General features: G+C 46.2%; 1 protein-coding gene across 1 annotated transcript in view; it reads right to left on the bottom strand.

The window, feature by feature from the left end:
* Positions 1–23239, bottom strand: part of LOC119394837 (DNA repair protein XRCC1) — a 29077-nt gene extending 5838 nt beyond the window's left edge. The window contains exons 1-4 of the mRNA XM_037662140.2: positions 22942–23239; positions 11175–11307; positions 6050–6274; positions 5288–5363 (exon numbers count right to left, since the gene is read on the bottom strand). Coding sequence (XP_037518068.2) covers positions 5288–5363; positions 6050–6274; positions 11175–11307; positions 22942–23239 — 732 coding nt within the window. The remainder of the gene's footprint in view (positions 1–5287; positions 5364–6049; positions 6275–11174; positions 11308–22941) is intronic.
* Positions 23240–24941: the final 1702 nt, after the last annotated feature.

The raw sequence follows: 24941 nt of genomic DNA, 5'->3' as shown, positions 1-24941 counted from the left end.
AATCTAAAGAGGCTCAAAAGACCGGTCGAGTCAAGTAAAGCGTGCAGTCAAGAATGCGGGAAACACATTATGTGCCTGCCCTTCGTCCTTACCAGCCCTGGTATTGGTCCCGCCACGAAAAGGTGGTGGCCCAGTTTTTTATCTGACACGAATGTCAACCAATGACAGCTGTGGGAGGAGATGACAACAGCACAAACGGGACCTTCCAATAAGTATACGCAGAAGTACAAACATACAAGGGGACTCTACAGATCTACATAACGTATCCTTCCATCAACCCCGATCCCAGAAGGCCTCGAGGAGTTGCCCAAGAAAACGGCACAAGAGAAACAACGATGAACAGGCATACTGTGACGATATGATTAGCTGGCGTATGTATACATTATTCGTTTAGGGGCCCTCTGACATGTGAATTGCTTACCTGTCAGCTGTTGAGCCGCTACGCACAATGTCATCGGTTCGATTCCCGGCCGCAGCTACCGCGCCTCGATGGCAGCGAAGTGAAGAAAATGCTTTAGCTGCAAATTAAAGATACTCTAACAGAAAATCACCCCGAATCGCTGCACTAACTCCATCTCTGCTAACAGCCCTATACCAAAGTTGCTTTGACACATTGTACCACGTCATCAATCAAACTGTGTATTCCCGAAAGGCCCCGCACTCATTCCAACATGTTCTTTCAGTTTCAAAAAAAAGAAAGGTTTCCGGGGAGTCCCCTTTTAGTAAGTGCAGTGAAAAGAACGCGAGAGAGAGACCCCTTATTGGAAGGACAGAGATCTTTGCCGGCGTCTCCGCTGGCATGCTACCCTGTGTGGGGAAGGGCAATGGGATTAAAATATTCCAGAAGTGAGGGAAGAAAACAATAAGAAAATAAACAATCGGTGAACTGCATTGACAGATTCAGAGCACTTCCGGTAGCAGTTTTTCTGCTCCATTCGGAGCAAGTCTGTTCCAATGACGCATTGAGAGCGCTCCCTGTATGTTTCATTGGCATATCTGGAGCAGCTCCTGCGCCAGATTCACTCCACGGAGCAGCTCTCTCGACTCCGCGAAAAGCGACGGATTCGACCGGAAGTCGCAAGCTCCCCGCGCGTGCGAACAGCGTGGCGTACCGCGTGCGCGATGAAATGCGCTGTCCGATCGCGCCCGTTCTCTCCGCTCGCGCCCGTGAAGGCGAAAACTGGCAAAAACTGCGCGAACCGCGAGGAATGCTGGGCGCTTGCGAAACAGATGTGCGCTAGCACCCCCTACCGTTTGCTCTGGCGAGGGCGCTTGTGTTCCATTGGCAGATTTCCTTCGGTTGCTCTCCGCCGGAGTGGAGTGCTCCGGCGTAGAGTTCGTCAGCCACTCCGAATCCGCCAATGGAATTCACCAAATATAAACAAATATGAAATGCGCAAGTTAACCTGGTGCTAATAGTTACAAATTCGATATACAACTGGGATGTCAGGTAAGTTTAGGCTTTTCCATGTGAAATAGTGATTCATTAAAGCTTTCCGGTGAGGCCATTTTCTGACAGGTAATTAAATAATAACTCTAAAATCGGTCGCCGTTTCGGAGGGCCGGGTATCGAAGCTAATATGCTGCGTAATGTTAACGGATCGTGGCAAATCATGTCCATTTGCCGTTTAAGAAAATCGCCTCTCGTCGCGGTTTCTATAGTACCCTACATTATACACGTAAAAACGTTTTACACTTTCCTGTAACAACCAGGCTCAGTCCCGGTTGTCCTCTCTGGCTTTCCTTTATCCTTCGCCTGTTACTCCATGTGGCTATCAAATTTTAAAAATCCCATCAACTCCCCCTATTTTTACCGATCCGAAGACGTGGAGTATACTTCTACAAACACCGTATTCGTGCACGGTATTTCTGAGACAAGTGGTGCTCTACACACTGTGTACAGCAAGCCCGAACGATGCACGAATGGTGCCGCTGTTAGCTTATATTGATTTCGGGCGACATGTTATTAATAGTGGGCCTTGGGGAATTCGGTTTCCTAAAGTCAAAGCACACGGCCCAACCCAGCGTTCTGTCATAAACACGCAAGCAGAAGGAAAAATAAACATTACTGAGAACCAGCAATTCGAGTGGCGCGGCCTAGGTCTCCCACGTGGGGACGTCGAGGTCTTGCCTCTTCGCCGCATCGTGGGCTTGCTGGGTGGCCCATAGCTGATCGTCGAGGCGGGAGCTGCGCAGGGCGGCGCGCCATGTCAATGAGAGGGTCTCGGTATTGACATTCTGATATTGGACCTGACATTCCCACAGCATGTGTTGAAGCGATGCTACTTGTGTCTTGCATATCTTACAAATGCTGGCAGTGTATATGTAGGGGTAAATCTTGTGATATCGGGAAAGTGACGGGTACCAGTTTGTTTGTAGCAAGCGTAAGGTAGCCGCCTGGGCTCTGTATAGCTTATGGTTAGGCGGAGGGAAGGTTCTTCGAGAAAGGTAGAATGATTTGGTAAGATCGCAGTAGCTGGTGAGACGCTCGCGGTCAACGCCTTCACCTGTGCGACCTCCGGCACGGTTGACTAGACCTAGTGCAGCGGAGCGGGCTACCTCGTTGAGGTTGGTGAGATGCGGATGGGCGTCGCCTGCGTGCGCTGGGAACCAGACGATAGTGACTTGGTTTTCTTGCGTACGCGTGGTTTAGTGTAGAATGCGTAGTGCTTGAGGGGAGGCCAAAAAAAAATATTGTTAAGTGACTTACTTAACCAAGACCCCACATATCGTATACACAGTCTCCTTATTACATCAAGGTAACAAAGGCGCCCAGGACGCTGCAACGTAAAGCCCCAAAGAGCACTCAAGCGATGCGACACGTTTACTCACCACCAGCACCGACATCCGAGCGTTAATAATCACAGTGCAGCGGCGCCGCAAGGTTTAGCTGGGAATAAGTGGTCTAACCAGACTTTACATCCAAGCTTCTTGACGACGGCGTTTCACCTTGCATGATGCAGTCAACAGATGAGAAAGTTTTTTTTTTTTAATCCGTAACCTCGGAAACGCGGCCTCCGGCAAAATCCTGGACGCCGTCTAACAAAATACGAACAAAATCTCGCACAAAGAAACCATGCTACATTCTTGCAAACCCTAGACAAGGCCTTGTCGTGGCATGCGTACAATCGGGCTCTTCAATAGTATACCCGCTAGAACCCAGTATGCCAAGAAAATAAGCGTCCTAAACGGAAGCGGCCGCTTTAATCTATACTTAAAGACTCTCGCTTCAAATACCGTGCTAGTCAAGACACGTAGAGCGCGATAACATTTTAACGAGCCTTTAACGTCGCCAATGCGGCAATATAGAAAAGCCGCCTTGAGCTTAAAGACATCCACGTGCCAGCTCTGCGATGTCGCACTTTGCGAGGTTTAGATAAAACGACACGGTTCTTCACAAAGACAAGAACAAAGAAGTACTCCAGCATACTAATCCCCGTATTCAGAAACGTGCCTTAACCTGAAGCCGCAACTTGACTTGGTCAAGTCAGCCTCAAGACAGCGCGTGACTTCAAGCTCGCCAAGAGAGCCATTGCATTTCATAGACGCTCCGAGAGCCTTCCTTCGTCAAGTGAGCGCTTGCTCACGATGCGACGAAACTGGGTTCAATATTATGATGCTAACTCTAACGAAATATTATTTCTCTTTTTTATTTTTTTTTTCAAAAAAAAGGTAAAGCTAACTACGAAACCTGTGAAATGCTGTGTTTCGGCCATTAAGAACATGGAAATGCATAATATGGTCTAATCCAGCATCCGCAAATAGACACTACGTCAAAGCCGATTCTAGCAACACAGCCAAAAAATAAATAAATAAAAAACATGAGTCATACATAATTGTCGCGTTGGCTATGTCGTTTCAAATGGCAAAAACGCCAGCAGCGCTCATGCTGTTTCCTTGCAGAAAGAACATCGTGGAAGGTGCACGGCACCCGTGATTAATTAACGTCGCTCGTGTCAGAAACCAAACTCGTTTTCGCTAGAAACGCTCTTAGCAGTCCGCATTAACTGCATCGAAATTTAAAATTTTGATGCTTTAACTCCCGTCCAACCCCCCTACACCATAAACAGATGACAATGAGAAATTTTTGAACAGGAAATGCCGATAGGGACGACGTTTCGGCACGGAAACTAGTCTCTGTCAGGGCAGCAAACAGGTTTCTGTTCACCGCCCCTCTTCAAGCTTTCGTTTTACCCTAAACTTCAGTCTTGTAAAGTGATGGTGAGAAAGATAAAGTACACCGTGACGTTTTCGACTCTTTGCCTTAAGTAAAGGTTTTTTTGGTCCTTTATTACAGTTTTTCTGGGTAGCCAGATTGGCTTTTCCGATCCAGTGGATTCCTGTATTTTTTTTTTTTACGTCACGACGCAAAGTTGTATCACAGGGAACAAGATGTTGCGTCGCTCGGACCTGTATACACGGCGGCTCCCTCGGCCTTTTTCTTTATACTGCTACTCGCTGTGATGTCTGATGTCGCGACGCAGTAAAACGACCGAGAGTGGGTACATAAAAATATCGACATCGTCGTGACCACGTTCTGCGCTATAACACCACAACACCGCTGAAACGAAACCGAAACTGCATTCTGACAATGTCCCCAACAGCACTCTCGAGTAATATTCAGTTAGCACGATTAGGAATCGAATGAAAATGCGAGAACCGCTAAAGTGAGTTGCCGCAGTTGCTCACAGTTGCTCACAGTTGCAAATTTAGCAAAGCAGACAAACAGGAGCGCGGCAGAATTACACACACCTGAGTGTACATCGTCTTTTAGTAGAATGGTAACCAGCGCTATTGCAAATGTTTGATCAGCTTTGTTCGATGCTTTCTTTTTAAACAAAAAGACAAGAAACTTTGCCTCGCTACAGCTGACAAATTAAACATGGCCATTACTAAGCAAACGTTAAGCCATTAAAACTGCATGCACGATATCCACCAGATGACAAATATATCTGGCTCAATTCCTTCGTTCGGATCGAATGAAATGTATACGGCAGTGAAACCGTAAAACAACGTTTATTCACCCTTTGATATTTGTAGCGGAAACATAATGTCCCATATAACTCAACCTCCAGCCACGCTCTTATTTCACGTTGTCACGATCCGATTGGTTCATACAAAACTTGAATTCAAGGGCTTCAAGCTAGTCGCGCTGTTTTGCTAAGCATATATCACTTAATGAAGGCGACTTCCCAGCATAGAGAACACCGCGATCTCACGCAGCAATGCATCGCACACATCATGACCTTGGTCTATACCTGTGCGTGGAACATGAAGCAGCACTCACCTCGTCGAAGTTGTCGTTCCATTCAGACTTGGTGATTACAAACTTCACAGTATCGTCCAAGTCCTCCTTGAGATCCCTGGGTAGCAAAAAAAAAAAAGACAAAAAAAGAGGAAAGCGACAACCCATTCAGAAGGTGTTCATCTTCGCAGGAAATTACGCATTACCCGTCAATAACGTCTTGCATGCGCAGCGCCGTCTATCCCTCTCGCATTGGAGGGCGACAGAGAGGCAGGACTACAGACGCCATTGTTAGTTCGACAATGATTGTCAGTTCGACATTTTTCTTGTTGTTATGCTGTAGTATTTTCGATCGTGACGCCTCCTCCAAAGTTTTAATGTCGCTGTTGCCTTAAGGCTAAAGCGCGGCACATATTCCTGCGATTACTTCACGCTGCTTGCAAAAGCGGGACTGACATTCCTAACCTTCATCCCACGCTCTTGCTCTACGCCGCGAAGACACATAATGTTAAAGGTTATCCCGCGAAATACGCGAAAGCGGACCGAGCGAAGCGGAGTCGAGCCAACGCGAACTGAAATTTGACTCCCGCGGCGCGAGCTGTCGGAAAATCGCAGCCCATACGAAAACGATTACGTACACGAAGTCAGCCAACGCATCGCCTTTTCTTCTTACGCTAACAATACGCAATTCGCAAGCAGTATGCGCCTGAAGGAAGGCCGCAGCCAAGCAGAAGCCAGTGTTGCAAAGCAAAGAAACCAACGCGCGCGCGCGCGCCAGCGCTCAGGGTTGAAGTGATGCCTCACCCGTCGTGGCCGACGATGTACCTGGTGAGCGCGCGCCTCTCGTCCGCCGGGAAATCACCGTACAGCAGGAACGTCTTTCCCGTGAAGAAGGCCGGCAGATCGGGCAGGTCCAAAGGAATCGCCGACGCGTCATCCAAACCCGATGCATCGCCGACGAAGGGATCGGCGTCGGAGCCCACGTGTTTCGATGCTTCCGTCTCTTGCTTCTGCTGCCGCTGCATCACTCTGCGCGGGACCCAAGAAAAACACGGAGCGTGTCCCGGTCTCTGCTTCGGGTTAGGCTTATAGAGAGCAATCGGATCAGAACTGAGGTACCTCGTTCGCGTGCCCACAGATTTGAAGCCGACCAATTGTACAGTGTATGCATAATCAAGGCGTGCTGACAACCTAACAAGGTACGTGAACAACAACGAAAAAGATGGGACCGAGAAAGACGCATACAAAGCTGTTGTATGTATAACCCAACGAGGGTCCGATAGCGCGGACTGAAAAACAAAAACAAAGAAAAGTTGGCGATAGCGCCTTCCTATAGAGAAATGTGCAAAGGGCCAGAAAGAACACATACGGCCCGTTACCAACATCGTAGCCATATATATGCATAGCGTAAAAGATAAGTCTCGGGAACAAAGGGCTCAACAGGAAGACTCGGAAGTGAAGGACACTAAGCGCAGCATCGCCGAAAGAGAGAGAACGGGTAAATATAGCAAACACAGCGGCAGTCTTGTCCTTGAAAGCGAAAGAGCGTCCTTGTCGATATGCCCTCCGACTCAATCAAAAGTGGGGGGAAAAAATGTGTACGCGTGGAAGATTGTAGCATCAGTTCTTATTCATTTAATCTTTATGTACAATTCACGAAGAATGGATTTGACCTTGCTCGTCCTAGGCAACACGGACACGCGATTCCGGACCTAGTTCCGTCTACATATCGTTGAACCAACGACGGCTACGCATTCCTTCCTTGCATGCACACACATCTTTATACAAGACCATTTACTGCGAAAATCCTTCACTTATTTCCTTTCAACCAGCCACGCTAAACTTCAGATGGAAAATAAACGACCAGGGAAATGACATTATGTACCAATTATGACAACAGACGGAGGTGTTACACTACGTTTCATTACACTGCCGTTCAGGCCAGATTGCAGTAATGAGGCTGCCGAACTGTGCCTTGGACAACATAATTATGCTCACCTTTGTAATTGCTTCACGCCCTGATACACCGCCGACTACGAGGCCACTTCGAGCTGGCTTGAAAACTGACAAACGACGCCACCTACCATAACTGCCAGAGGTGGTTTGTAGTAGGGTGATTCCACGTAAGATCGAACAAACGATGGCTGGTCGACCTCTCAAATTTATTTCAAAATTTTATATATTATTGCCTGATGAGTGGACAGAAGAGATCCGCAATTTGTTTTGCCGCCAAAAATTTTTTCGAAGCACAGGAAATCAATAATGACGAAGAGGTGGAGTGGAGCGCTCTTCCGCTCTGCTGTTTTGGCCAACTTTCGTTATGAATTGCACAAAATATATTGAAATTAGGTAGCTGAAATTTATTTACCTAAATATATGCATGTTTTTGCTTCTGCTCAGGTATTTTTAGTTTTTATGTGTAGTGTATATGTTTTTATAAAAAACCTCAAAAATGGCCCATTGGCAAAATTTTCTTTACTTTGAAGGTCTTTATCTCAAAAAAGAATTGCAGCAGAGCGACAAAAATTCCGCATTAAGTTCTTCGCATGCTTATCTACCAAACTGCCGAATCTTGTATTTATATAACTTTTCAGTAAAGAGATATGATCGGGCTAAGTTCAAGAAAACACCGAACAATGGAAACTTCTGACGACAATTAAAAAAAAAACCCATTTTTTAAATTTCTTAAACTTTGTCCACTTATTCTCCTCCACATCAGCTTTCACAATCATTAAAAACATGTTGCATAATGTCGTTTCTCTAATAGTTACGGCCCCTCCAATGAGACCGTTAGGCAAGGATGGGCAATTCCGACTTCTTGCCCAGCAAGTGTATAGAATTTAGGCAGGATTGAATTTCTTTTTATTAAAAGGCCAGCAGGTACCTAAAAAGGTGTCGCTGGCACTGAAGACGTTAATTTTGAAAATATTTGGTCACTGCAGCGGCCACGAGCGCTGGGCTACCGATCAGGCGCGCTCGCTCCCGAGATGCTCGTTGTAAGAGACGGCGCAGTGAGAGCTCGTTTTCGCGTCCTCAGACCGACTGAGTTCGAAACAGCAACACCTATCGGGTGACTTGAACGCACGTGCACTGGAGCTTCGCTATTCTATCCACCCTCTGTTCGCATCTCAGCTAGGCGCTGATAACACGGCGGAGATGGAAGCAAGATGAAAACTCTATAAGGGAGCTGAGCGCTCGCTTCACGCACGCTGCTGCCACAGAAACTGCGCTGCGCCAGTTGCGATCAGAGGAAAGCATGAACGTGGCGCTTTAGTGGCAAAGCAAAATATGGATTGTCAAAGGAAAGAAAAGCAAAACTATCGGTAACCGGATGCGCTTGCCTATATTAGATATCGGCAGCAGACAGCCTGAACTGGCCGCGCGTTCGGTGCGCTGTTCACACATCATTCGGCGCGGATAGTTCTTGTGCTTTGCTCTTACTCTACTCCTCCTGTGCGTCTCATGACGAGCAAGTATAGCTCTGAATGAGTCTATTGTGGAGACTACCTTTCGAAGCACAAGAAGCTTAAAGGAGTACTGACACGAATTTAAAAAAAAATCGGATTGTTCCTCTAAATAAAAATACTGGTGTCGAGAAACCTAAAACGACTATTGTGGTGCCTGGGAATGCATCCTATATATTTTAATTAGCGCCACCTTAAAAAGACACTTTCGGTTTCGATATCGAGGGGGTGGCTTCTCAGTGCCTTTTCATAGCAGTGCGACGTCACAGAGATACAGAAACTCGCGACGTACTAACGGGAAATCCGTCATCTGCTCGTGGTGCAATAGACAACGATGAGTGAATTGTCGTCCAGGGACCCTGACAGTGATTTCTACGATTTAGGCTGCATGCAGGACGCAGAACTCGCGAACTCGGAGGAACTGTCTTGACTCGTCGGGATAATGTCCTTGCAGTGTGGCTGGCTTGCAAATGCTCAGCGACGAAAACTTCAAAGTCAAATTAAAATATTTTATACGTGATCTCCGACTCCAGTGTGTGGACAGCAGCGTGGACACTGCATACCGACGAAGCAAAAAAAAAATGTCCCTTTTGCGATTTCTCAAATTCGTGTCAGTACTCCTTTAATTATTGCAAAGAAGCCAAAATTTCGCAGAGTTACCGACCTGGATATAAATGCTTTGAAGGAACGTTTAACGTCCGAAAGATCAGTGACTGTCAGTGAGACGGACTACTTGTGCTACGCGTGCTTTTGCTGCCACTGCAATGAAAGATCTTCACGGAACGCACAGTATAACGATGACATTCTTATGCCCCTTGAAAAAGAAATCGACGCAATTAACCAGATCACTGCGACTACCGGTGCACGTGCGTTCAAGTCACCCGAGAGGTGTTGCTGTTTCGAACTCAGTCGGTCTGAGGACGCGAAAACGAGCTCTCACTGCGCCGTCTCTTACAACGAGCATCTCGGGAGCGCGCGCGCCTGATCGGTAGCCCCGCGCTCGTGGCCGCTGCAGTGACCAAATATTTTCAAAATTAACGTCTTCAGTGCCTGCGACACCTTTGTAGGTACCTTCTGGCCTTTTAATAAAAAGAAGTTCAATCCTGCCTGCATTTTATACACTTGCTGGGCAAGAAGTCGGCATTGCCCATCCTTGCCTAACGGTCTCATTGGAGGGGCCGTAACTATTAGCGAAACGACATTATGCAACATGTTTTTAATGATTGTGAAAGCTGATGTGGAGGAGAATAAGTGGACAAAGTTTAAGAAATTTAAAAAATGGTTTTTTTTTTTTTAATTGTCGTCAGAAGTTTCCATTGTTCGGTGTTTTCTTGAACTTAGCCCGATCATATCTCTTTACTGAAAAGTTATATAAATACAAGATTCGGCAGTTTGGTAGATAAGCATGCGAAGAACTTAATGCGGAATTTTTGTAGCTCTGCTACAATTCTTTTTTGAGATAAAGACCTTCAAAGTAAAGAAAATTTTGCCAATCGGGCCATTTTTGAGGTTTTTTATGAAAACATATACACTACACATAAAAACTAAAAATACATGAGCAGAAGCAAAAACATGCATATATTTAGGTAAATAAATTTCAGCTACCTAACTTCAATATATTTTGTGCAATTCATAACGAAAGTTGGCCAAAACAGCAGAGCGGATGAGCGCTCCACTCCACCTCTTCGTCATTATTGATTTCCTGTGCTTCGAAAAAATTTTTGGTGGCAAAACAAATTGCGGATCTCTTCTGTCCACTCATGAGGCAATAATATATAAAATTTTGAAATAAATTTGAGAGGTCGACCAGCCATCGTTTGTTCGATCTTACGTGGAATCACCCAGTAATCATAATAACCATCCGACAGTAACTATGATTAGATGATAGAGAATGATAGAACAAAGTATTTTAATGCGTGGGCATTAGAAGTGCCAAAGCGGAAAAAGCCTCGTGAGTGTGATCGCGGTGAATCCGGTCCGAGGTAGAAGCACAGATGCGACATGTAGGACAGACGCAGGAAGGTAAATGTAAATCAAAGTAACTGATGTGAACGGAAATAACACAATAAAACCAAAGCGCACAGATGAATGTAATTACACGTTATCAATCCAATAAACTTGAGCTACTAAACGTAGGGTATAGGAAATTAAGAATAAATATGAAATAAAATAAAATGTTACCGAAAGTGATTTAACAGAATTAGGAGTAAAGAACGTAAATGTAAGTTAATCATGATTACATACGCTAAATTAAAAGTAATTTCAAGCGAATGTAAGTAAAAACCAAGATTACGTTCGATAACCGAAGGTTACAAGAGGCAAGTGGATAGTAATCAAGGACAATGTAATTAAGACTACCGAAATGTTACTTAAGGCTAATAGCACGGATTAATATGAAACAACCGGAAGTGTACTGCAGACCGGAAGTGGATGATGTTCCCCAGTGACGTAGGTGCGTCTCTTACTTTTGAATCTCCTCCTCGGTGTCGTAGTCTTCATCGTTTGCGTCGACATCCGTGTCGGCGTCAAAATCGCTGTCACCTTCTTCCTTCTCACTCTGCCTTCTCGGGACCACTGCTGAACTTCCACGTTTGTCGTCTGGAAGAGAAAAAACACGACCACACGGGACGGTCGCTAGCTTCCTAGTTAGCTCAATTGGTAGAGAGACCGCCACGGAAAGGCGTTGGTCCCGGGTTCGACTTCCGGACCAGGACGAATTTTTCGCCAACTAAGAAGGTTTCTTCTGAGAAATCCCTATACTTGTGGCTTCGTGCTAAAAAGACGGGTGGTTGCCGATTGCCCTTCCTTAACCCTTCCGCCACCTTGAGCACGCATTGCCCTATAATATATATATATTATATATATATATATATATATATATATATATATATATATATATATATATATATATATATATATATATATATATATATATATATATATATATAGCCCGACAGAGCATCGCCATAGCACGCTATCAACAAAAAGGCATGGCTGTATACTGTGCCGCCGCGATGAGTCCAGAGTGTTCATGGGGCACTTAAAACGATACGAAGATGATTGAGCTCTCAAAGCTTAAGTGAGAGTCAGGAACCGAGGTGCCTATAATGAATACGCAGCCCAGCTTCGCGTGCCCATCTTAATAAAAGCGAATCCGCTGGAAGACCCCAGGCAGATGAAAAAAAAGAGAGCTAAATTTGGAACTGAGCTGCCACTTGAGGAAAGTATAAAGGACATTCCAGCTCGTCGTAGCCCTATGCGCTTTCATTAGGGACAGCAGCTTAGGCACTCTAAAAGCGAGACGTGCGTCAAAAAAAAAAGGAAAATAAGTACTTACTGCTCGCGAGAGATGCGGACCCACGTGGACACCCACACTAAATTAACCTCCAGAAAATTTCTACGGTCCGGCCGATAAATCTGAAGCAATATATAGTGGACGGTAAGGAGGCTTCGAGCGTTTGGTTCTCCCGTCTCTATAGCCAGCTAAGTTTGTTTGTTTTTTTCTTCCTTGGCGTTCGGCCGGAAAGCAACAGAAATAAAAGGACTTCCTTAAAGTCTCGATGGACAAGGGCTCTTCATGTACTATCAAACACAACCATGGGCGCGCGTAGTGTACAGATTCCTTTTTTTTCGAAGAAATCCTCAAGGAGGGCGAACAAAAATGGGCGAACTGCTCAACAAGCTCAACAGGCAAAGGGGAGCCGGTACTTACGACAAGCATAAATGTGGAATTATAAACAGGGAGCGAAGGAGCAGCGGTGGATGGGTTCACAAAAAAAGAACAGAAGAGATATATATAATATCTGGGGTTTAACGTCCCAAAACCACGATATGATTATGAGAGACGCCGTAGTGGAGGGCTCCGGAAATTTCGACCACCTGGGGTTCTTTAACGTGCACCTAAATCTAAGTACACGGGCCTCAAACATTTTCGCCTCCATCGAAAATGCAGCAAGAACAGAAGAGAACAAATCTATTTTGGGCAGCGTCGTATTTCTCTCCCTGCATGTCTGTCCAAACAATTCCTACGCTCAGCGAAACCATGAATTCCTACGCAATGCAAATGAAGTGTGAGGAGTTTCAATTGACAAGAAAAAGATGGCTTTCGTCTTCGAGTCGTCTAAGGCAAATGCGTAAGAGGCCGTGTGACTTTTTTTTTTCTTAATGTCAATTAATGTCGCTCTTCAATGCACCTGATGATACTCGGTTACTCGTCCATTCCCCAGTGATGAGTAATCTCTGTGCAAAAATTAAAATAAGCTTGTGAGATCTCCCACACAGAGTTGCTCGATTTGCTCACTCACGAAAACTACTTCACCAGTTACTCTTACGGCGTTTTCGCAGGTCGATACATACATACATACATACATACATACATACATACATACTACATACATACATACATACATACATACATACATACATACATACATACATACATACATACATACATACATACATACATACATGCATACATACATACATACATACATACATACATACATACATACATACATACATACATACATAACATACATACATACATACATACATACATACATACATACATACATACATACATACAAGCAAGTGGGTGAAGTTATCCGAAATTGTAATCGTATAAAAACCCCTTCAATTGAATAAACATCACTCCTAGCCAGATAAAGGGAGCTAAACATACAGCTTGAAAGTGACAATTTGGGTGAGTCGCATAACGACGGATAAAGAGAGCGCACGAAGACGCCAAAAAAAAAAATAAATGAAGGCAACAAGCGCCGAGTCACAACGCCAAATGTCCCCTCTTTAAAACATGTTTTTTTTTTTTTTAACACGGAAGTGTTTTATGCCGGGGTCCACCAAGATTTCAGTGACGTATTTCCGTCGCGGAAATGACGTCGAAAAAATGCACACGATTGGATGGCAAATAAAACTTAAAGAAAAAAGTTGCATCAATGGGAGTCGAACCCAAGACCCTTCGGCCCGCGACAACAGATGCCGGGCTATCCACTACGCCACCGTCACACACTCTGGAGACTTACAAACGCGCCTTTTATATCTCACACTTTCCTCTCACAGTGCTCTTGGTCGGCGGAGTGGTTTCGCCGTCTGGGAGCGGTAAAGTGAAGTAATGCATCATGACCGTGGCCTCCGCGACTAGCTCCTGGAACGCGTCGTCACTACGCGTCCCTCCCATTCGGCGCGTTTCCAATAGGGGAAGTGCAATTTCGTCAATGCCTTAACACACCACGAGGTGGCGACGTTAGCCCAAGCCTCGGCCTCGCTCATAGCATCCGTCCATATTAAAAATAGCTCTGTGTGTTGTCGTCTCTTCTTTTAGTCCCTGTCTCGTTTGCGCGATTCAACCCTCAAGATCATGAACCAACAAGCCCAACTGACAGCCATTCTGAAGCTCTGCGACGCGCGCCTGCCTCTGTAATACCGCGTTCCCCGCTTACGCTCGCCCCGAGAAAAATTTCGGCCGGGCTAAACACGACGCGCGTTGCGTCCGGCCGTGGTGTTCTGTTCTCTTTAACATGCCGCGGGATGGCGACCTTAGCCGACGCTCTTCTGGTTGTCAGACCGCTTTCTCTAATTACGCCCTCACCGTTAACTGCTACAGCTGCCACAAAGGTTTGTCTGATCGTTGATCATGGACGTTAGTCGTCGGGATGGAGAAGTGCCATCAAGCGTCAACATGGGCGCATCCTCGTTAAACGGTGCTAGAGCTGCCAAACATCAATAGACATTGAGCAAGCTCTCTTATATCAACTTACAGTAAACATTCAACTGCTTATGAAAGGACCAGTTTTACTTTCGTATTATACCGTCCTATTTTTGAGTTGTTTATATCCGTCACCTTGCACATACGTCATAGTGCGGCTGTCACAGACATAGCCGAGGCAAAACCGACAGCTGTGGGCGGAAATTTCATGCGTCACGCACGCGCCCACACACACGCGCGCGCACGCACACATTTACACACACAAACACACACACACACACACACACACACACACACAAACACACACACACACGCACGCACGCACACACACGCGCGAAAGGATGTCACCCCGCAGGGGAGATCACGACTAACCTATGCCAGCGCTAAAAGGCTGTCCGCGTCGGTCGTACCTGCAAAATCGCTTAATCCCGGCACGTGCCGGAACAAACGGCGCTGGCTATTCAGCGAAAATGCGCGTATTTCGAAATAGGCCGTTCGACAGCTACCAATAGGGTCAGTCATTAAATAACTTACAACGACTGGGGCCGAACGTGCTCCCGGCGAGCTGCAGCCATTACCATTAGCGCGCGCAGTTCACGGAGTAATCCCCGCGACAAGAGCAGGAAAAGTCTACGAGCCAGCTTCGGAATAGGACAGCATGATGAGCCAGCGCTTTATTCAAATTTATTCCAATCAGAGGGAAACGCGAGCGCAAATCCGCGGCGCCAGTTTGGCGAGAACAATGAAGGCGAATAATATAAGGAGTACCTGAAAGTCACATAAGGGGCGCCCTCGCGCGTCAGAACTTAATCTCCTGGACCGATAAAAGCAGTTAACGACGGATCGAGTCGCGTTAGGACGTCCAACCATGTAGCGCGAAGTCTTGCCATTCCATAGGCGGCGTTAAGGCGTGCAAATCCCGCGCGATGCGCGCGCTCTGAAGAGACAGAAATGGCGCATCACGAACGCAAGACATAGAGCCTCTCACCGTGAAATTAAAAACAAGGACAACACGTAACTCTAGGTTATGCCTCGGGGCACACGTGAACCCGTTGTAATCTAAGTTAACCCTTTAATGCCCACATACAGTTCTGTCTGAATAACAATCATAAAAATATGTTCACTTGTTTTCCAGCCATGGGGAGTACGTTTGTGGAAAGAAAGAAAAAAGGGGGGGAGGGGGATGTTACTTGAGCTGTAACATAATTAGCAGAGAAATGATTTAATTAGTATTAGCATTGTTGGAACACCTATACCCCAGCAACTTTTATTTCCGTATATGAAGAATGCAACAGTAAGCTTTCGTGGTGTTTTACACGCTTTAATCGGTATCTTGAGGCACCGTATTCAACGTAGCTAACGTGACACAGTGAGCGCTACAGTGTTAAACTTTGTCCGCTGCCGAAGCGTCCCATAATTTCGCCCGTACACCTGAAGATGGGGCGCGTTTCGCGGCGGGATCACGCTCATCGCGCCCTGCGTACTTTCCAGCTGCAAATGTTATTTCTTATTTTCAAGCCGAAAGCCTCATTTGGGTCATCGGTCGAAAAATCCGGCGTCCGGCAGCGTCGCGAATAATAATGGTAGCAAGTCTCGTGATGTTATTAAATGCAGATATAATTATGACAAATTATTAGGAGCACGAATTAGAGCGAATTAAAGGTGTATTTCAAGTGAATCAACGTACATGAATGTGAATCAAGTGAAGTAAGAGTGAAGCAAGTGAATTAAACTTGAATCAACAATGAATCAAGTAATTTAAGCGTGAACCAAGAGTGAATCAAGTGACCCAAGTGTCAATCAAGTGAAACTGAATGAGCCAGGAGTGAAGCAACGCGCCGCTAACACCTAAGCTGTTAGCGGTGCGTTGGTAACGATTTTCCGCGTCGTCGTTATTGTCAGGAAAAAAAGAAAGCGTCATTTATGTCCGGGTACGTTAATGTGAACAGAGAAAGGCCGACAAGGTCGAGATGAACGGTGGCGAACGAGTAGAGAAGGCGCGCTACTTTAATACGGCAAAACCCGCAGCGATGAATCTGCTCTTACGGAATAACGCGGCAAAACGACAAACGGTAGCTGAACGGCACCTGTGCAGAGTCTCCTTTTTCAAGTTCATGGTTCAGTGCTTGTTCGGTGTGTGATCGTCTCCAGCATCAACAAATTCAAGTGGGTGCGCCAACTAAGTGGCCGGCCGACCCCTGTTTAAGCCTAATGAACTTTAAGCTTTCACCCATTACGACATCACAATGAATCTAGAGCACGTTACTATGAGTGAATTAAAGTAATCTTAAAAGGAATCTTAAAAGTAATCTTAAAAGTAATCTTTCCTTCATTCATAGCGAGGGTCTCGTTCTGGCAGACTTGATGCCTTCAGGTAGTATGCGAGGGATTATTGGTCAGCTGCCTGCTCGTAATAAGTTCACGTGCTACGTGACGCCAACAGGCAGAAAAAGAGTGTTCTACACTCGCCGTCATGGCTACTGGCGGCGCTGACTGACGCTCCCACGTTTAAATGTACATATGTACCCTAGAAAGTGGACTGGGGGATGGCCGCCGCGGTAGCTCAGTTGTTAGAGCATCGGACGCGTTATTCCAAGGTCGCAGGTTCGGTCCCCGCCCGCGGCAAGTTATCTTCTCGTCCACTTTTCTTTCTTCACATTTACCTTACATTTACTACTGATAACATCCCCCACACTTTCCTTCGCATTATTGTCTGTCAGTGCTCATTATTATGTATTATGGTATACCTTTGTCATTTCGAATAGACGAGCGACCGTGTCAGAGAGCGTCAACTGCAATACCTGAATTGCAAGAAAGAAATATCTCGCAGATATACTTTTTTTTTTATTTCTGGAGGTGACCTTTAGAGACACTAAAGACCAAACCATTTTATTTCATATTAGTAAAGTACTCTTTCAGGATACCAAAAACACCACGCTCGCTGCGAGAAGACGCTTAGCAAGCGAGAAAACGCGCAAAAACAAAATGTCGGTGGCGACGCCACCTTGAAGTTTCCGCACCATTTGCCGTGACGTCACATGTTTTGATGGCGCCTACTAGGGACTACGTAGTTCCTAATCGGTAAAAATGAAGTACATTGTCCTCTAAAGGGGCCATAGACTTAACATACCAAGTTTGGGGTAATTTTGTTGAGCCAACAGCGCCAAAATACGATAAATACACTATGAAATCCATGACGTCACGCGGGGAGATTTCGGCGCGAAATTTAAAAATCAAACTTTGAACTTGATTTTCTCCTCTATGAATAAATCCACGATGGCGAAATTAACGACATTTGAGTTCTCAGGGCACAATTTATCGATCTAAACCGATTCATTGTTTCCCTTTAGCGTCCCTTTAATCCTTGACGTAGGTCTCTGATCGCGGCACTCGCACGTCGGCGTTCGTATGCCCTAATGTATACCTTGGGTTAACTCTGTTTCGCGCGCTACCGAAGCGGATCTCGGAGGACACGTAGAAAGAAGCGCGTGGTTGAGATCTCCTCCGCCAGGTGTCGCAACGGTTCCAGCTGCTCACAATCTTCAAACGAACTCAATCAGTTTCCATTAACTATCCTGACAGTTAATTGGCCCTTGTCATAGGTAAAGCTATGCTACGATATCATATGTATCCGATATAACTCTTGAACAAGAACCGTCGATCTCTATTTATTGGGAGACTTTTTTACGAATATTCTTAAAACCGGACTTAAGTGCTCGGCCGGATATGCTTGGAAGAAAAACGAGAGTGACAGTGGGTGCACGTGCCACTATGTAAAAAAAGCAAGTTACAATGCCGACACGCGCTGCAGACGGCAACTGTGAACGAGGAGGAAAGAAGGAACACATCAGCACCGCGAGACTGAACCGTTACAATCACAGGAACAGCGCCTCGCTCCAAAGCAAACACCGTCTGTCAGTTTCCCAGTCATGAAAGTCAAAACGTGGCCTAGCGCGCTGTATACGGCGCTCTGCACGCAATGCCCAATGCTGTGAGTAAAACGACGCGCAGGAAAGCTGGCGAATGTCAAACGCATGTGTACGCAGCTTCCGCGAGCTGACACTCGGGCGAAATGCGAATGACAGTTAGTTGCCGCAGTTAAAAAGAAAGCCTTGTACGTCCAAGCGAAACCGAACGAGGAACAGGGAAGACGCATTTTCTTGACATCCCCGCGCTCCGGGTATGAACTTCTGCAGCGGTCGGCGCTCACCTCGGAGACTACACTTGTATAGTTCGGAGCTCCATCATTCCGGGTCGAAAGAAAGTACAAAATAAATAAAAAAAATCAAGCAAAAGTACGAGGAGAAACGACGCGTGCGCGACTGTTGGCATTCAGAGTGCCCTCGGGTCACCGAAAGCTTGAGGGAGGAGAGAAGAAAACGCGTGCCTCAATGTCCAGCATCGTCCACGCTTGCTTGCGTCGGGTTTCACAAGCGACCTTGTTCAGCGAGACGGGGCAATGCGAAGTAACCGTGTTGAAAGTAAAGTGTTTTTAAAAAGAAGAATTCCATTTACCGATAACGAAACCCTCCAGCATTGAATACTCCCAAGGTGCACCGCGCGTTTTCCTCCCACAAAGACGTTCCCTTTGTGTTGTATGGGCTCCCGAAAAAGACGCTGAAAGCGGCGACACACACACACTGCCAAGGGAGATGACGGAAAGTTCCAACGTGAGTGCATTCTGTGATCGCTGTGGCGATAACGGCAAGACCCGAACTAGTCTTGAAACTTGAGCTAGGCAACCTAAGATTGCCCGCTCCTTCCTCTACCCCATCCCTCCTCATTTAGCTTTTCACTGTGTACCCTACGTAAACTTCTAGAGAGCACACGTGCGAGCATGAAGTACGACCCTGAGTGCGCTGTATGTATCTCGATATTGCTGCTGCTTACGCTTTTTTTTTATTTTTAAGTACGCAAAGCTTCTCTTCGGAAATTGAGGCCCTCTCCGCCTACTCTTTCCTATTTCCCGCAAAAAAAAAAAGGCGCATGCCTTAAGCTCTTTTCAGGCCGCAGGGTTTCGTCACCGCCGCAACGCTTTCCACATGCGCCCTGGCCTGATCTTTCTGCGCAACAATGATATCCACTCTATTCCTTTTCTTTAAAGAACCTACTCAATTACCAACTGCATTACGGGCCTCGGGAGCCTCTTCTGCGGGGCAAATAGAATACGGCGGCGCTTTCGTTTCGCCAGGGGAAAAAAGAAGAGCAACCCCTTTAATCTTCTAGGTTGGCGTTATCTCTAAAAAGACTCTTCTCCGGCAGCACGCATTCTATACCTCTTGCATTTTCTAAGCTTGGTAGTCCCTTTCACTACCTGACTTTAGGAATAAAATAAGAAAGAATCACAAATTCTATACGGCGTGAGAATTAGTTTAAAGGGACTGTCTACCACTCGGAAAAATTTTTCTGATTGTGGTGAAAATGAGAAGATCGTTCGTCACATCGGCGGCAACGAGCATGCTTTTGCCCCATAAAAAAGGAATTCTATTTTTAATTGGATGTTGAAAATCGTGAAAGAATGACCGCTAGCGTCACCCAACAGCGATGTGGTCAGTCTACTAGTAGGACAAGAAATCCTCGCAGGTAAACTCATTTCGCTTGAAAAGAAACATGTCTACCTTGAAATTGTATTTTACGCACTTGAGGCAGCTTTCGGTTGCGTCAGAGAGTAATTTTTTGCTTTTATTTTTTTTTCTCACGCACCCAAAACGGCGCCCGGTGGCGCTGCTTACGACGCCGTCTTCAATTCGTCTGCTTCAACTCATGCGCTATGCCATGCGGCCCACCGCGCTGGTCGTACTGTGCCGCTGTAATGTTGTTAGGATGTCTCACATGTGCTGCGCTATGAAGGCGTGCATTTATCGTCTCTTTGATTAATCAACTTGGCTTGGATTGCGGCAGCAGTGCTAAAATAAACGCATAGACTGCGATTACAGCAAAACAAGCGTTCTGCAATCGTATAATAAGGCTTCATTTAACCGCTAGCGCGCTGAAAACGACTGTTACATTATTACAATAGTGTTCAACGAAAATAAAGTAATCCTACAGAAATCCCGTGTGTTTTCGGTTTTAATTTTTCACCGGCACTACAATCGTCATCGCGTCCACCAACCAGTGTTGGGGTCATGTTCCACGCCAAAGGAAGAAGACCGAACCGCCGAACGCATATCGAAAAATTCTGTTTTAAAAATTTCTGCTCACTTTCCGGAGAAACCGCTGCAAGGCTGGACATTTCAGACGGTACGCTTTCTATTGCAGTACAAAACAGAAAAGCGATGAAGGACGGTAGCCAGTCCCTTTAAAGTTGAAATTATATGATTGGTGTTCACGAAGAACACTGTTCTTTAATGATAACTTGTGCTGCATAAAGCTCGCTTAAGTCTCGACGCGGAAGAGAGGAAGGAGGGCAACTACGGTAAGACGTCACAGGCAGGGTTGCCAGGTTTGGCTACTTTTTTAGGCTGGTGGCGGCAGAAAAAACGTCTTGGCTACTTGGCTACTTCTTGGGTAGGGTTGCCAGGTCGAAAAGGCAAACAAAATAGCCAGAAAATCGGAAAATGTAGCCAGAAAGTTGCCAACTTGAGCTAAGCGCAATAAAAGCTACCAAAAGTAGCCACGCGTGTATGAGTACAACTGCGACGTTTCTTATTTAAATGACTAATTGCGAAAGCCTTCCGGCGAAAATGTAAAAATTTACAGCATGAACGCTTCAAAATCAGAATTGCTGAGATTCAAACATAAATTGCTGGCTTTAGCAATAATTTCGTACTGGATAACCAAGCCTTTGCGCTGTTGCAAAAAGGGCGCTCTCTCCGATCGTCTTGCATGACTCTTCTTAGAGGACTAGAAGCAACGACAAGAAAAAATGAGTATACGGAATGAGTGCGCTGAAAATCGCAGTGGCTGGGAATCAAGCATAAATTGTAGTCACTTTCGCAGTCATTTCTTGCGTGATGACGAATTCCGAGCAGTTAATATTCCAGAGCAGTTCGTCAGATATTCGATTTCTAATGTCGACGAGGGTAGAGCGCTCTGGACGCACGGCGCTTTCAATTCCTGTTCACTTCCATTCGAGGTTTGGACTCTCGTTCAGCAATACGCGATGTGCAATATGAGGCGGCATGCAACGATTTTCCCTCACTGCCAGCCACATATCCAAATACATTTTCTGCTGTTTCTGTGCGCGAGGGCTGCTTGACTGGCAGGTTATAAGAGTGTAGTTTTTTAACGTTTATGTTATGATCCCCAGCCTTGACAGGTCGGCCACTGAGTCATCCTTTGAACTAAATTTCATTGTCTGCGTCATCAAATTGCCAGATACAATTTTGCGAGCTGGAAACACGCTTTGACTGACATGTTTTGGCACCACATACTGGAACGCCAGTGGCTATGACGTCACCGCATATTGATAACTTGGCTCAAATAGAGGGAACAAGAAAGTAGCCGCGACGTTTTTTCTGTCGCCAGCAGCCTTTTTTAAAAAGCAGTCAAATTGGCGCAATGTAGCCAATCCTGGCAACCCTGTTCTTGGCTACTTTCTTCAGTTCTAGCGAACATTAGCAAGTTCTGGTGTTATATGAGCTCAAGCGCCTATCTTCATTTTACAGGTACAAGGAACGCAACGGCATCCTAATGGAGTTTTTTTTTTTTTTTCCTATAAATTAGACTTCAGGTTTATATTTCGTCATGATTACAATCCTATGTGACAGTTCTTTATGTACTATTTTACGTCACCTGTATCTTTGCCTCTTTTTTATTTTGTTTTTTTTTCTGCTCAATATAGCCGTACAGTAGTGATGCTTTCTAGGTGGACCCAAAGAGTGCTTCAAGAAACCCTCGTTTGCTCCCCATTCAAAGTTCTGAATTAAAATGCCGCAGCTTGTATTTGCGTGAAGGCATATACGGCACGTGTACGTCGGCAATGCCATTCTTTTTCGGTCCTCGCTTCGGCCGCATGACAGTTCAAGTGCCCTTCACAAGGTTAGTCAAGTACGACGTTTACGAATAATTAATCTTATTTTCCTAACTCAACGTTGGCTTATGTGATTAACACCACAACCACCTTATCAAGATCATATGGCTCCTCTCTCTCTCTCTCTCTCTCTCTGGATTATGAGACCACAGCTCCGAGGACATTGCCTATCGACTGTCGTTCCTTGATGTCACTGACATTTTCCAACTACGTTTGTTCTTGTTTTTTTTTTAATATATATTTCTTCACTCCTCATTCCCGTACTTAATACCTGTCAGACTGTCACCTCTAAATAAGCTTGGCCTGCTATTCATATTAAATTTCTTATCTGGCTTTCACTGTCTGCAGCCTGAAGCACTGTTTAATACTCACTCAGAGCAAAACACCCCCCTCCCCCCTTTAAACCCGGTTAAGCCGAAGTGTCATCCATATAATAAAGCCGTAGCTCACTATCGCGGTCATGCACCCCTTTCGCGCACACTCTTCCCTTCGGTTAATTCAAACAATGAAACTCGGGGCGCGTGCGCGTTCCGCTCACCCTGTTGCACGCGACGAGCTTTGCCCCCGGGCGTGTCCCCTCCTGCTTGCGGCGCGGGCCGTTTCACGGAGGCCGCTTGGCCGCCGCCGCCGCCACCGGACTCTCGGCGCCTCCGCGGGCTTGGTGCGCTAGCGGAGGCAGTTGCCCCTCTTCCTCTCTCCTCCTCCTCGACGACATCTTCCTCGTCATCGTCTTCGTCCTTTTCGGGAGTCGACGGCCGGTGATAGTTGCCCAGCTTGTACCTGTGCACACGGAATTCAAATTTTAAAAATCCGCGCATCACCACGAAGTGAATCATGACGAGTGGGCGACGACATTGCGCAGGCAAAGGAGAAGCATAAAGATCGAGCAGCGTTACGTAAATGCAGTCGAGATTTGTTGGCGCTCAGCGGAGAATGCGAGAAGCGTATGTCAACACCAATCAAGAACTCGAGGCGTTCATAACACGTGCAGCATGAGAAGAGAGCGAGCCGCCTACCCAAACAGCGGGCCCCGCCACGGTGGTCTAGTGGTTATGGCGCTCGACTGCTGACCCGAAGGTCGCGGGATCGAATCCCGGCCGCGGCGGCTGCATTTTCGATGGAGGCGAGAATGTTTGAGGCCCGTGTACTTAGATTTAGGTGCACGTTAAAGAACCCCAGGTGGTCGAAATTTCCGGAGCTCTCCACTACGGCGTCTCTCATAATCATATCGTGGTTTTGGGACGTTAAACCCGAGATATTATTATTATTACCCAAACAGCGGACGAGATCTACTACGTGCGCGCATCGCAATAAAAGGCATGTGGCGTGCCGATATCTGTTTGTAAATGCATGCCGCTGTGCCTTTCCTTAACCATGATGACGTGGCGACCGCAGAAACGGGCGTTTTCCACATTCTTTTCTAGAAAGTTTTTTTTCTGGTAATTCTTTGAAGGAGGAGACTCCTGTGCTCTTCGGGGAGAACACTCGCTCTTTCACACTGCCGAGTTTCTACTCTAAGAAAACTGTTCAATTCTACGTTCGGTTCATTGCCGGCCTCCTAGCACACTTGCTTCGTGTTCCGCTACAAAATGTTGCGCACATAGGGATCATTGCGAATGAAACAAGGAACACTGAGAGGCGCGTAAGCAGCCGTCTGCACGGCAACCATATTTGTTAGTACCGGGCAATGGCGGACGTGGTACCGGAAGCCGCCGGAAGTGACGCGCGTGCGAGTTATGTATACAGTATTGGCCTCGAGGAGTTACGGAGTCGCCCTCTATCGGACGCGCCTCGATTGCGTGCTAGGCAGGATGCCGCCGGCGCGCTCCCCATAGGTTTTGCTGTCGGCGCTCTACAAAAACACCTCGCGGAAGCCCTCCAGGGCATTTCTGTAAGTACTTTCGAAATGAACTGTGTTCTTTACTGTCAAGATAATCATTTTCGACGAGCCGAAAGCACAAGATAGTCTACAGTCGCTGTCTCTTCGTAGAAAACCGAGCACCCGTTTCACGCTGTCACCGCGTTGGAGACCCCTGAACCGGCTTCTTGCGTGAAAGGTAGTCACTCGCTGAGTGCAAACTATGGGAAATATCTCGTTAGAGTAGACTGCCTGTATAACCAAACGGAGCATAACAGAAAGAAGCCTCAAGGCAGCGATCGCACGGGTTTGCGACGACTGACGGTGCCTCTACATGTATGAGCGTCTGCATGTATGTTCTTACTGATGGTTTCGCTTTTGCTACGAGCGCGTTTTGGCACCGCGCTGTGAACTTTAGGCCGCAAAACATGAGAATTTGTTAGTAAACAAACAACTACTGTTGCGCGGACGCTATCAGAGCAGTTCAAAAACAATTTCCTTACAACTACGGCTTCGGTGCGCATGACAACTTTGTGATCTGCCGTCCCGACGATTCAGTGTTTTTTTTTTCTTTTTCGGTCTAAATTCGGGTACGTTTCAATGTCATTTGACAAGTTGTCTCGCACTGCGTATTGATCGGTCTTCTCAGCGGGCATATGCCGCTGCTTCTGTTTCTTTAT

This window comes from Rhipicephalus sanguineus, chromosome 5 (assembly GCF_013339695.2).
Source record: "Rhipicephalus sanguineus isolate Rsan-2018 chromosome 5, BIME_Rsan_1.4, whole genome shotgun sequence".
NCBI lineage: Eukaryota > Metazoa > Arthropoda > Arachnida > Ixodida > Ixodidae > Rhipicephalus > Rhipicephalus sanguineus.
The sequence above is the reverse complement of the archived record's forward strand: the minus strand, read 5'-3'. Positions and strand labels throughout refer to the sequence as shown.